Genomic DNA, 13,813 nt, shown 5'->3' with positions numbered 1-13,813 from the left:
TCCATTCGAGGACTTGGGAATAGTGAGTGATCCTTTTCCAAACCTTTCCAAAGCTACTATTAATTGGAGATGCATGTTACTCAGTTAAGAACTTGACCTGTCCTTAGCTGAACAGCAATGTGTTATTCCTCAAAAGCCCAATATGGAAATGCTTGCCTGTCGCTCTGCCTATATTCTCTCTAGAAAAAGCCATATCTCAGACCGGAGGTAAAAAATAAATAAATGATTCAGCCCATACTAAACGTCTGGCAGTGAGGCCATAGATGTTCCATTACATAAGAAGCCCTATAGGTGACTCCAGCCGAACCAGTTCCTCTACAGTGTTTTTCTGGAGTGTTTGGAAGACACAGGCCTCTCCTGAGGTCACAAAACAGCTTGTATTTCTGAGGGGCCATTCTATCTGTGACGTGAGGCCCACTGTAAGCCCCCGAGCCCAGCACCAGGAGCAAAAAGAGAGAGCAGGGCGAATCACGTCTGTGCTCAGACACACAATATGACACAAGACTCTTTCTCCTCCTGTGAGGAATCACACTTTGGCAAGGAGGACACCTGCTTGATAATAATGACAGCATCCCAGAAGAATCTCCGTTTTGCATCCTTGGCAGTTGTTCTAAAGGCTGAAATTCAAAATGATTTTTGGGAATGGAGCTCCAGCAGAATGGGAATAAGACTTTGAAGCTGGCCAGTAAATATTGTGAATATCTGTCAGTTTGGTTTTTCAGCCTCAAAAAATGAGGGACTGTTAGTTAACATCTTGAAGTGATCAGAAAAAGCAAGTTGAATCAAAGTTAGATTAATTACTGCGTTTGCTGGCAACTCTTGACACCATTTTGGACAGCATAAAGTGTCCTTGTCCACAGCTTTTATTTTATGTTCATACACTACGGTTCAAAAGTTTGGGGTCACTTAGAATCGTCCTTGTTTTTGAAAGAAAAACACATTTTTTGTCCATTAAATAACATCATATTGATCAGAAATACACTGTACATTGCTAATGTTGTAAATCACTATTCTAGCTGGAAACGGCAGATTTTTAATTGAATATCTACATTACATAGAGGCCCATTATCATCAAACAACACTCCTGTGTTCCAATGGCACATTGTGTTAGCTAATCCAAGTTTATCATTTTAAAAGGCTAATTGGTCAATAGAAAACCCTTTTGCAATTATGTTACCACAGCTGAAAACTGTTGTTCTGATTAAAGAAGCAATAAAACTGGCCTTCTTTAGACTAGTTGAATATCTGGAGCATCAGCATTTGTGGTTTCGATTACAGGCTCAAAATGGCCAGAAACAAAGAACTTTCTTCTGAAACTCGTCAGTCTATTCGTGTTCTGAGAAATGAAGGCTATTCCATGCGAGAAGTTGCCAAGAAAATGAAGATCTCGTACAACTCTGTGTACTACTCCCTTCACAGAACAGCGCAAACTGGTACTAACCAGAATAAAAAGAGGTGTGGGAGGCCTGAGCAAGAGGACAAGTACATTAGAGTGTTTAGTTTGAGAAACAGACACCTCACAAGTCCTCAACTGGCAGCTTCATTAAATAGTACCCACAAAACACCAGTCTCAACGTCAACAGTGAAGAGGTGACTCCAGGATGCTGGCCTTTTAGGCAGAGTTGCAAAGAAAAAGCCATATCTCAGACTGGCCAATAAAAATAAAAGATTCAGATGGGCAAAAGAACAGACACTGCCTAGAACTCTGCCTAGAAGGCCAGCATCCCGGTTTAAAACACTGACCAGAGAGAGAATGTCAAAGAACACAGCAAAGAACTGCTGTTTTTATGAGTGAGATCATATCTAAGTTTTTATTCAGCACTGTCAACACTTTTCAGCATGATTAAAAACATAAAACGCGCTTCTCCCTACTTCCACTCGCAATACAGCTGCAATATATGAGTAGCCAAGTGTATCGATAGCCCTGCGTTTTTTATCATTATTAGCAGCTGGTAGTGTCTATTTTAACTTTCTCTGGTCATGGGAACTACATGAATTTGTGCAGGTGCGACTGTAGTTTTGCCATACGGTGGAAGACGGTGTCTCCTCTCTCTGGTCAGTCTCACCAGAAGAAAAAAAGGAGAGAGTAGGGACCATGAGAGGCGGACCCTCTGCTGCTCTCTCCCTCCCTCTGCTGAGACTAATGCCGTGTTCAAAACAACTGGGAATTTGGATATCTCCGACTTACAACTTCAGTGCGTTCAAGACAACTTGGAACTCCCCCCCCAAAAAAAACAAGATGTGACTGGGATTTTTGGGCGGGGTGGTCATCCAACTCGAATCGTTGGCATCTTTCTACAGCTCCGACTTTTTGACCTGAAGATCACTGGCATCATGATTTGATATTTTTTTCCCCCGAGTTCCCAGTTGTCTTGAAAGCACCATGACCATCAGAAGCAGGTACCATCAGTCAAGTCAAATAAAAAGCTAATTATTAGCAAATTATTTCATTTTATGCTCAGCGTTGCCTCGCAAGTGCTACACCAACTGATCTATTTTGTTATCAAAACTCAAGTTTGAGATATAATATGGTCTGAGAAGAACAATATTGTCAGGGCAGGCATATAGCCAATATGCTGTGATAAAGTATTAGGCCTACTGCCCAAACCTCATTCTTCCAAAACTGTTATTATTAGGGTAATGTTATAATGCAATAATGTAATGTAAAAAATTCTGAGTGGTAGATCTCAACTTGCTTTTTGACTGTGAAAGTGAGCTTGACTAACTTGGTGACCACTGCGCTATTGGTATAACTAAACACAAGCAAATCAACAGGACATCATCTTCATCTCTGTCATCTCCGTCCCCTTACCTTGACAATGAGTCAGGTTCACCCTCTTGTAACCCTTGGGGCATTCCACTTGGCCGTTCGCAATCACTGCATACGCTGTGGGATAAAATAAAAAAAGATCAGAGAAAGAGACATCACATTCTGCTTGTCTACTTTAAAAAGCATTACATCCGTAACACACAGATGGAGGGAGAGGGATGGTTCATGTCTAGCATATGTTACAGATGTGCTGAGCTTAGCGGGGGGTGAAATTAGATCGGGACCCACAGCTGGGCCCTGTGGGACACCAAAACGCTGCCATGTAAATGGATCCCCATCAACCACTGTTATAAGACAGTACTGCCATCACATAAAATCATCAACAACACACAACATCATTAATAATCATATTACATAGACCCTGGGGACACATACACAGAAAAACAGAGCCGGTACATCATTGTACTCTGTGTCCATTCATGCCCCCAGCGCAACCATACACTTGCTGAGGCCTGAAAACATGATGTCATTATTAATTTGGCTCCTTTAGTTGTTGGTACTGAGGAAGGAGGCTATTCTCAATATCAGATGGCAATCACTGAGCCGTCACTTGTAGGGATAGGGGGAAGGGTTGAGGTGGGATTGAGGTAGGTGCAAATCGGAGCTGAATGTTGGACAGGAGCAATGTGATTAGTCACAGATTTCACAGTTATGGAAAACTGAAAGAGGAGACGCAGACGAAGAGCATCCTAGAATATCATCAGACACATGTTACAAGGAGAATGGCCCTCCTCATAATTTTGTAGTCTGGCTAGGGTGTCTTTTTCATTTCAACATGATGGGACAGTACAATGTATTCACTCCCTTTACATCCAGTGGAAGAGTAAAACAATGTTGACTTCATGTGACTTCCAGACCATTCTGGTCTTTTCCAGTTGATCAGATCGCGCCAAACACAAGCTTAGAAAAGGATATTGAGATCTCATCTGATAAAAATCTTCCAGCATATATTGTCTACACACACACACACATTCTCATTCATAGCTTGAAACACGTACACAGTATGACAAACTGTATATGTGAGCTCCATAAGTACCATCAATATCTAGGGTGTCGCAGGCGAGCAGGCAGTCTGACAGACAGTGGTGTTGCAGGCAGGCAGTCTGACAGACAGTGGTGTCGCAGGCAGAAAGTCTGACAGACAGTGGTGACGCAGGCAGGCAGTCTGACAGACAGTGGTGTCGCAGGCAGTCTGTCAGACAGTGGTGACGCAGGCAGGCCGTCTGACAGACAGTGGTGTCGCAGGCGAGCAGGCAGTCTGACAGACAGTGGTGTCGCAGACAGGCAGTCTGACGGACAGTGGTGTCGCAGGCAGGCAGTCTGACAGACAGTGGTGTCGCAGACAGTCTGACAGACAGTGGTGTCGCAGGCAGGCAGTCTGACAGACAGTGGTGTCGCAGGCAGACAGTCTGACAGACAGTGGTGTCGCAGGCAGGCAGTCTGACAGACAGTGGTGTCGCAGGCAGGCAGTCTGACAGACAGTGGTGTCGCAGGCAGAAAGTCTGTCAGACAGTGGTGTCGCAGACAGGCAGTCTGTCAGACAGTGGTGTCGCAGACAGGCAGTCTGGCAGACAGTGGTGTCGCAGGCAGGCAGTCTGACAGACAGTGGTGTCGCAGGCAGGCAGTCTGACAGACAGTGGTGTCGCAGACATGCAGTCTGACAGACAGTGGTGACGCAGGCAGGCAGTCTGACAGACAGTGGTGACGCAGGCAGGCAGTCTGACAGACAGTGGTGACGCAGGCAGGCAGTCTGACAGACAGTGGTGTCGCAGGCAGGCAGTCTGACAGACAGTGGTGTCGCAGGCAGGCAGTCTGACAGACAGTGGTGTCGCAGGCAGGCATTCTGACAGACAGTGGTGTCGCAGGCAGGCAGTCTGACAGACAGTGGTGTCGCAGGCAGGCATTCTGACAGACAGTGGTGTCGCAGGCAGGCAGTCTGACAGACAGTGGTGACGCAGGCAGGCAGTCTGACAGACAGTGGTGTCGCAGGCAGGCATTCTGACAGACAGTGGTGTCGCAGGCAGGCAGTCTGACAGACAGTGGTGACGCAAGCAGGCAGTCTGACAGACAGTGGTGTCGCAGACAGGTAGTCTGACAGACAGTGGTGACGCAGGCCGTCTGACAGACAGTGGTGACGCAGGCCGTCTGACAGACAGTGGTGTCGCAGGCAGGCAGTCTGACAGACAGTGGTGACGCAGGCCGTCTGACAGACAGTGGTGACGCAGGCCGTCTGACAGGCAAGTAGACGGTGGGTCAACAGGACCTGACAAGAGCCCCTTTCAAGCAAACAGGCCCGGCATCCCCACAGCCACATCAGCACATCTGCCCTTACCTCACCATGTAGCACTGTAGGACACACACCACACAGAGACCCTGCAGTCAGCCCTCCTCTTCCTCTGTTTGGGAACCCCTGCCATTTATTTTCCTTTTCTTTCATACACAGGTAATAAGCTGTTAATTGGAAAACATTAGGTGGAATTCCGATTCCAGATCCAGCTGCAAAAGTTCTCTCCGTTTGTGGGATTGGTGATCCTCAGTTCATCAACAGGCTATCAATATCGCAGGGATGAGGAGGGTGAAGTCTTGTTGGGTACCTGGAATGTACCTACAATCTTATTTATGGTGTTGAATCATTTTCCATGTTATCCCATCTGAGTGGTTGTGAGACAGACACAACGCAGTGTGCGTTCAGGGCTGTGGAACAGGCAGGGCTAGTGGAAGTACCTGAAGGTTCACACAGCAGATCAGAAGTGGGTCAGACCAGACGGGAGCTCCTCTGTTGGGTCGGAGATAATTGTGTCAAAGTGAAGCGCCTGTTCCTGTCTGCCCTCCCCGTCCTGCACCCATGGAATCCCCAGGGATGCATCTGGGTAATGAGCTGTTGTGACGGGGCAGCGGGTTGTACAGGTGCGACCCCCCATGAGGACAGGATCAGATTCTGCCCTGAGTGACTGCAGGAGCACATGCCAAGAGATGCCCAGCAGGGGGCGGGCCTCCCAGTCAAGCTTATTAGTACTGAGAGACTAGAGGGAACACAGAGGAGAGCAGGTCTGTCTGAAGTAGCTTCACCAGCAGGTTACCTGAGATGACACGTCATCATCTCTATGGTCAACCCACTTCTAAAGACAATGGCAAACCAAAAATATACTGCATAAATAGGACCAGAAGTTTTGCCTAACTACCCTACCAGGAAAAACTCTGGGCTCTAGTTATAGGCTAGTGCAATCGACAACAAACATACCCAAAGAGCGAAATCTATTGTAGGCTATGTATCTAGCATATATCCTAGTTCAGGATGTTTTGTGGGTAGAATGCCACTGTGGAATGGTTTTGACATGCCGTCATGCTGACCCAGACAATGTTCATTGTCACAGATCCCAAAGCAGTCGAACGCAAGAGTGACCTTGCTGCATCATTAGTGTTCCCCCTGGTTACATGTATGCTGGGACAGAGAAACCAGACTGGTGCATATTCATTGTGCTTTACAAAGAGGAAGCACAGGGACACAGACTGTTGGCCTTACTTGTATCCCCCTTCATTCATTCACTGCAAAAGACTGTCACCCCTGACTGATTTGTTGTACTTCAACAGTCATCTTGAAATTGCATCAGGAATTTTATTTGCAACCATTCAGCTCTATTTGCTTGTAAACAGTTAACTGTGCAATATGCTGAAATCGCTTCACCATTTCCTGGTTGCTAAAATTCTAATAGTTTGCCTAATTTTAATCTAAACCGTTGTGAAATATATTTTCAAACCCCAAATATTGTATTTTCAGATGTTTGAAGCTGGTGTACAAAACCAAAAGTAAAAGATGCAAAAATAAAACTTAAGAACGGGAAGCATAGAAATAGCGCATATAGAACATATCTACCGCTTCTTAGACTTGCTTTCAATGAATGGCAGATCTATAACTCACATTACTATGTGAATTTGGTCTGGTCACCCAAAAAGATACATATAGAAGCTTTAGCGTCATATACAATTTCTTAGTAGGTGGCATTGCTTTCTTTTGAGAGCCAAATAAATTTCAGTGAAAGCTCTACTCTAAAACAGGTGTCAAAGCTACCTTAGGACAGGCTTCAATGTGGGGGTTTACTGAGTGTATTTAGAGACGAGGAGAGGTTACGCAAAAGAGGAGTGATGGTAAGGAGAGAGAGGGGGAGTGGGGAGGAAGAGGGGCAGGTCTAGCTAGTCAAACGGGTTCTGCTTGACAGAAATCTAATTGGAAATTTAGTGCAATCATTATGTGGAGGCCTATTTTGAGGTCCGATTGGCACATCCTTCACAGGCATAGCACTGTACTGAACCCACAATATCCAGCTCCCCCATGAGGCCTGCCCCCAGTCACTCCCTACCTCCAGGCTAATCCAGAACCCCAGCTGGAGAACCTGAGAAGAAGAGGTAGACCAGAGAGGGGGAATGGATGCAATCCACAGGAGAAGGGGAGACAATCTTCCCTCTCCATTCCAACGTTAGATATTCTATAGGAACACAAGACATGAGTGCCAAGACCCTTCAAGACCCTTTAAGTGACATGCTTTCAGAGAACAAACCGCCATGGGACAAACTGGCGCCATGGAGAGACCCAAGGGGCAAACCAAACTCAACTCTTTAATCACAAGGAGTTGTTTCATTCCCTTTGAGATGAAGATGAGAAAGAAGTCATCTCCCTCTGGCCTCCAGGCCAACGGCTGATTAGAGAAAACAGCTAAGGGGAAGTCATTTGCTTTCAAAGCAGAAAGTCTGTTTGGCACACGCCAAGTTTGCCAATCTGGCATGGCCCATATCACCAGCCCTGTAAATAAGACCTTCAGTAGCAGCCAGCCAGTCAAGCGCTGGGACATCAGATGAGATAGTCACATGAGCCTAGGTCCCCTGTGATTCAGTTGGTAGAGCATGGTGCTTGCAATGACTCCCACAGGGGACCAGTCGCTCTCGATAAGACTGTCTGCTAAATAACTCAAATGTAAATAATTAGCCCAACATCAACATCCCCATGATGAGATCAGTCCCAGACATAAATACACTAATGCAAAGCAAACATTTGTCTTACAAAAAAACTCAGTATACCAGCTAAAAGTTTGATATTGAGTAAATTAAATTCCCAGCTGTGTGTTCACAGGCACCGACAATTACCATGTTGTGGCAGACATTCTATATAGACAATTGAGCTGCTTCGATCAAGGCATTGATCTCAATCATGTTCGGTTTGATTGAATCCTTATTCAAAAACATCCTATTAATTATCTCAGTGTTTAACATCATTTGATGCATTTTGCATCTTTGTTCGTAGTTTGACAGTTTATCATTTTCTCTCCTCCCTTCTTTACGATGCCCATGGCAGTGTGGTTGTGACCTCCCATTTAAAAACAGACACACTCTCATAATCCCCCACTGCCGCCACTCAACATGAAATATTTACCACTGGGGCAAGGCCAAGAGACGACATGGTACAGTCCATACCCTATGATGAACAAGCCTAACATGTATCTTTATACACACATTTCATTTCCATGTGCCTCCAACTCACTGGCACGGTGCCTTGGACAGCGGTGCTCTCTGGGACAGATAGATTATGTCTGCATTAGGATTTATACCTGTGAGCAGCCAGGCCAAGTCAGCCCTCCTTAGCCACACCACTGTCTATCTAAAAGATTCACACTGTTTGCACCCGGCGTTAAACTAAATCAACACAGAACGAATCGGAACGTATCAAAGGATGGAAACGTCTCTGTCTAATCACCATGAGAGAGTGGATGCAGCAGTAAAGAGAGAGAGCAGCCTGGAACCTTGGCACGGACCACAGCAGATGTTTAGCAAAGTCACACCCGTTGCTCGGTTTTGATCTTGGTCATTAACAAGTGTTCAATGTTTGATCACTGCTAATAAAAAGTAACACGCACATGCTTTGGTCCTAAATGAATGGCAGATTCAATACTTCTCCATGGGACTGGGAGGGATGATCTCATGTGGGTCAATTTGCAACTTGCCCTCTCCTCCTCCTCATGTTATATTAGTGATCTAATGGTCAGGAATAACGAGAGAGAGAGAGAGAGAGAGAGAGAGTCAAAGAGAGGGTGCTTTCTCAGTATAGGAAGGGGTCAAGGAAGGAGGGGCAGAGGGCCAGGAGGCTGACATCATCATGCTGTGGCATCACGGTGTGACCTCAGTGGCCTAGGGAGGAGGTGCTTCCAGGGCCAGGGCTCCTGTGGTTGGGACTGTGATTTATGTGGGCCCGGGGTACCCCTGATCCTGCTCCCTGGGAAGCATCCCATCGTCCCAGAGTAGAAGAGTCAATGGGAGGGAAGACTTCCCGGAATGACAGATAGGGAGACAACCGGAGCCATGCTTTATGGAATTACATAAACCATGGAACACACAGGGAGTGGTGGCGATTAGGTGGTATCCAGCTAAATGCTAATGAGCCCATTGAGAACATTTTATACAGTCTCTGACTGTATACTGCCCAACCCTAGTGGCACCATAGAAATATAAGTACTATGGGTGGCCATATACTCCATATAGAGTCACTCTCACACCAGGTCAAAGAGTCACACTCAGGGCAGAGCCAGTGGCCTCTTCTCAAGTGTCTCAGATTATTTTACATGATGAACCTTTCACTTAAAGTGATCAATGTAGAAAACCAGAGCATGTTGGTCCCTGTTCCAAAAAGTCTGAGGCACTGATATATCAGTCATTATACAATGGGAGAGTCTAATCCTGGATGCTGATTGGTTAAAACCACATTCCAGCCGGTGTCTATTCCACAAGTTACCACCGGCTAAAGCTATGACGGTGAAATGCCTATTTACTCTGTTCCATCTCACTGAGCAATATACTCTCTCATCAGCCCAGCCAGGCAATTTATAAACTTGATTTGCACTATAATAAGCATCTAGACGTTATCTTCTTTTAGACTAGCATTTGGTTCTGAACTTCAATTTGTATAGACCTTGCTGTCTGTCTATTCAACATTTGCAACATTGTTTTAATACTGAAATTTGATCTCCAGCTGTGGCTGTGCTATAGAAATGTTAGTTGGGACGAGACAGACAGGCAGACAGCTTTTCTCAGCCAGTCGAAATCATGAATCAGCTGGCATCATTTTTATGGTTATATACAAATAAATGTCAATAGAAAACAGGTAAAACTAAATTAAATGCAGCTAGTTTGCAGTGATTGTGTGTGCGGGGTTGTTGTCTAGCTCCTCTGAACAACAGTGAGAGCACATTTTCTATGCCAGGCAAAATCGCGCATCATTAGCTCATTGTTATGGATGTATCCAAATAAATGTCACTAGAAAACATCTTAAACAAATGAAAATGAAGCTACTTTGTTGTTATTCCCAGCTGCACTGTTTGACATGACTAAGTTAGCTATAGTTGGCTAGCTAGCAAGCAAGGGATAAGAATGTTGCCAGCCGGGATGGCAATGGAACATTTAGAACAAACGACTGGGTAGCGTCCATAGATACAGAACAAAAATACTTAACGACTGGGTCGCGTCTCTGGCAACTGATCCGACAGAACGAACGACCAGCCGGCCCTCGACAACACAGTACCAATGTATCCTCCAAACACCGGCTTCTCGGGCACTATCATTTTAGTGATCTGATCTACTGTCTCTACAAAGAGCTGGATTCACTTCATTAGATATGTTTCCTAATATACTTCGAAAGCAAATTAGCTGTCAACTACATACCTAACACTTTCCTTTCCTCATCCAATCAGGTTTCATCTTGCATCCCAGGGGGACAAGCAGCTCTAACTGCTTCCATCTCCTCTCCTGCGACTCTCTCTCTCTCTCTCTCCCTCTCTCTCTCTCTCTCTCTCTCTCTCTCTCTCTGTCTCTCTCTCTCTCTCTCTCTCTCTCTCTGTCTCTCTCTCTCTCTCTCTCTCTCTCTCTCTCTCTCTCTCTCAGCCTCATGAGAACCAAAGGGAGAGGAGAGATGACCACGGTCTTATTTAACTGGAGTTCATTACGCATTGGAATTTGCAGCATGTGGGTTTACAGTGCATTCGATCCTACAAGGCTGAACAGGGCTGGGGCTTCCACAGTGTAGGCCTGGGACTGACAAGCACATCTCACTGTCATAACCTCCATTACGTCAACCTCCGTCCTTCCCAAAAACACAAACCCATTAGTTTCCCCACTGCACCATGGCTTTCTCCACTCCATTTAACAATAATAATACTTTAACTACCAAAAATAACAATGTAGTCTGGCAGTGTCTTGGATGGGAAATCTCTTACCAAATCAGTCAGAGTTCAGTGAATCCTTGCCATCGGATAGAGGGAGAACAACAGGAGAAAGATGTGGGAATGGTGTGGGAATCAGAGTTAAGACTGAAGACAAAGACAGGGAGCAGAGAGATACATCCAGGGATGTATCTCCACAGACCGATGCTGCCACTAAAACCACACTCAATGAGCTGTATACCGCCATAAGCAAACAGGAAAGAGCTCATCCAGAGGCGGCGCTCCTAGTGGCCGGGGACTTTAATGCAGGGAAACTTAAATCAGTTTTACCTCATTTCTATCAGCAGATGCTAAAGCAGATGATAAACTACAGGACTGTTTTGCTATCACAGACGGGGACATGTTCCGGGATTCTTCCGATGACATTGAGGAGTAGACCACATCAGTCACTGGCTTTATCAATAAGTGCATCGAGGATGTCGTCCCCACAGTAACTGTACGTACATACCCCAACCACAAGCCATTGATTACAGGCAACATTCACACTGAGCTAAAGGGTAGAGCTGACTTAGTCAAGGAGCAGGACTCTAACCCGGAAGCTTATAAGAAATTCCACTATGCCCTCCGATTAAACATCTAACAGGAAAAGCATCAATACAGGACTAAGATGGAATCGTACTACACCGGCTCCGACACACGTCGGATGTGGCAGCAATTGCAAACTATTACAGACTACAATGGGAAGCACAGCCAAGAGCTGCCCAGTCACATGAACTTACCAGGCAAGCTATATAACTTCTATGCCTCGCTTCGAGGCAAGTAACACTGAAATACGCATGAGAGCATCAGCTGTTCTGGACGACTGTGTGATCACACTCTCCACAGTTGATGTGAGTAAGACCTTTAAACAGGTCAACATTCACAAGGCTGCAGGGCCAGACGGATTACAAGGATGTGTACTGCGAGCATGCGCTGACCAACTGGCAATGTTGTTCATTGACTACAGCTCAGCGTTCAACACCATAGTGCCCTCAAAGCTCATCACTAAGCTAAGGACTAAACACCTCCCTCTGCAACTGGATCTTGGACTTCCTGACGGGCCGCCCCCAGGTGGTAAGGGCAGGTAACAACACATCCACCATGCTGATCCTCAACACAGGGGGCCTCTCAGGGGTGCGTGCTCAGTCCCCTCCTGTACTCCTTGTTAACTCATGACTGCACGGCCAGGCACGACTCCAACACCATCATTCAGTTTGCTGATGACACAACAGTGGTAGCCTGATCACCGACAACAATGAGACAGCCTATTGGGAGGTGGACAGAGACCTGACAGTGTGGTGCAAGGATAACAACCTCTCCCTCAACGTGCTCAAGACAAAGGAGATGATTGTGGACTAAAGGAAAAGGAGGACCGAGTGCGCCCCCATTCTCATCGACAGGGCTGTAGTCGAGCAAGTTTAGAGCTTCAAGTTCCCAATTGTTCAGTTTTTGATTTGTTAAAAAGTTTGAAATATCCAATAAATGTCGTTCCACTTCATGATTGTGTCCCACTTGTTGTTGATTCTTCACAAAAAAATACAGTTTTATATCTTTATGTTTGAAGCCTGAACTGTGGCAAAAGGTCGCAAAGTTCAAGGGGGCCGAATACTTTCGCAAGGCACTTTACATATGAGATGAGTAATGTAGGATATGTAGACATTATTAAAGTAGCATTATTTAAAGTGACTAGTGATACCTTTATTAAATCAATTTATTAAATGTATTAAAGTGGCCAGAGATTTGAGTCTGTACTGTATGTAGGCAGCAGCCACTCAATGTTAGTGATGGCTGTTTAACAGTTTGATGGCCTTGAGATAGAAGCTATTTTTCAGTCTCTGGGTCCCAGCTTTGATGCACCTGTACTGACCTCGCCTTCTGGATGATAGTGGGGTGAACAGCCAGTGGCTCGGGTGGTTGTTGTCCTTGGTTATCTTTTTAGCCTTTGTGTGACATTGGGTGGTGTAGGTGTCCTGGAGGGCAGGTAGTTTGCCCCCTGTGATCCATTGTGCAGACCTCACTACCCTCTGGAGAGCATTTCAGTTGTGGGCGGAGCAGTTACTGTACCAGGCGGTGATACAGCCCGACAGGATGCTCTCGATTGTGCATCTGTAAAAGTTTGTGAGTGTTTTTGGTGACAAGCCAAATTTCTTCAGCCTCCTGAGGATTAAGAGGTGCTGTTGTGCCTTCTTCACCACGCTGTCTGTGTGGATGGACCGTTTCAGTTTGTCTGTGATGTATACTCCGAGGAACTTAAAACTTTTCACCTTCTCCACGACTGTCCCATCGATGTAAATGGGGGGATGCTCCCATTCAGGCCAATCACTGTTGTGTCATCTGCAAACTTGATGATTGAGTTGGAGGTGTGCATGGCCACGCAGTCATGGGTGAACAGGGAGAACAGAGGAGAGGGCTGAGAAAGCACCCTTGTGGGGCCCCAGTGTTGAGGATCAGAGGGGTGGAAATGTTGTTTTCTACCTTCACCACCTGGGGGCGGCCTGTCAGAAAGTCCAGGACCCAGTTGCACATGGCGGGGTCGAGACCAGAGTCTCCAGCTTGATGACGAGTTTGGAGGGTACTATGGTGTTAAATGATGAACTGTAGTCAGTGAACAGCATTCTCACATAGGTATTCCTATTGTCCAGATGGGATAGGGCAGTGTGATGGCGATTTCGTTGTCTGCGGACCTATTGGGGCGGTAAGCAAATTGAAGTGGGTCTAGGGTATCATGTAGGGTGGAGGTGAT

At 45.9% G+C, this 13,813-nt stretch overlaps 1 protein-coding gene across 1 annotated transcript in view; it reads right to left on the bottom strand.

The window, feature by feature from the left end:
* The window catches only part of LOC110497931 (latent-transforming growth factor beta-binding protein 2), a 157,810-nt gene that overhangs the window by 46,700 nt on the left and 97,297 nt on the right, over positions 1 to 13,813 (bottom strand). Inside the window, exon 9 of the mRNA XM_036954882.2 lies at positions 2,813 to 2,887. Within this exon, the coding sequence (XP_036810777.2) occupies positions 2,813 to 2,887 (75 nt within the window). The remainder of the gene's footprint in view (positions 1 to 2,812; positions 2,888 to 13,813) is intronic.

The sequence above is a fragment of the Oncorhynchus mykiss genome, chromosome 19 (genome assembly GCF_057628025.1).
Source record: "Oncorhynchus mykiss isolate SJ-2025 chromosome 19, ASM5762802v1, whole genome shotgun sequence".
Classification (NCBI taxonomy): domain Eukaryota; kingdom Metazoa; phylum Chordata; class Actinopteri; order Salmoniformes; family Salmonidae; genus Oncorhynchus; species Oncorhynchus mykiss.
The sequence above is the reverse complement of the archived record's forward strand: the minus strand, read 5'-3'. Positions and strand labels throughout refer to the sequence as shown.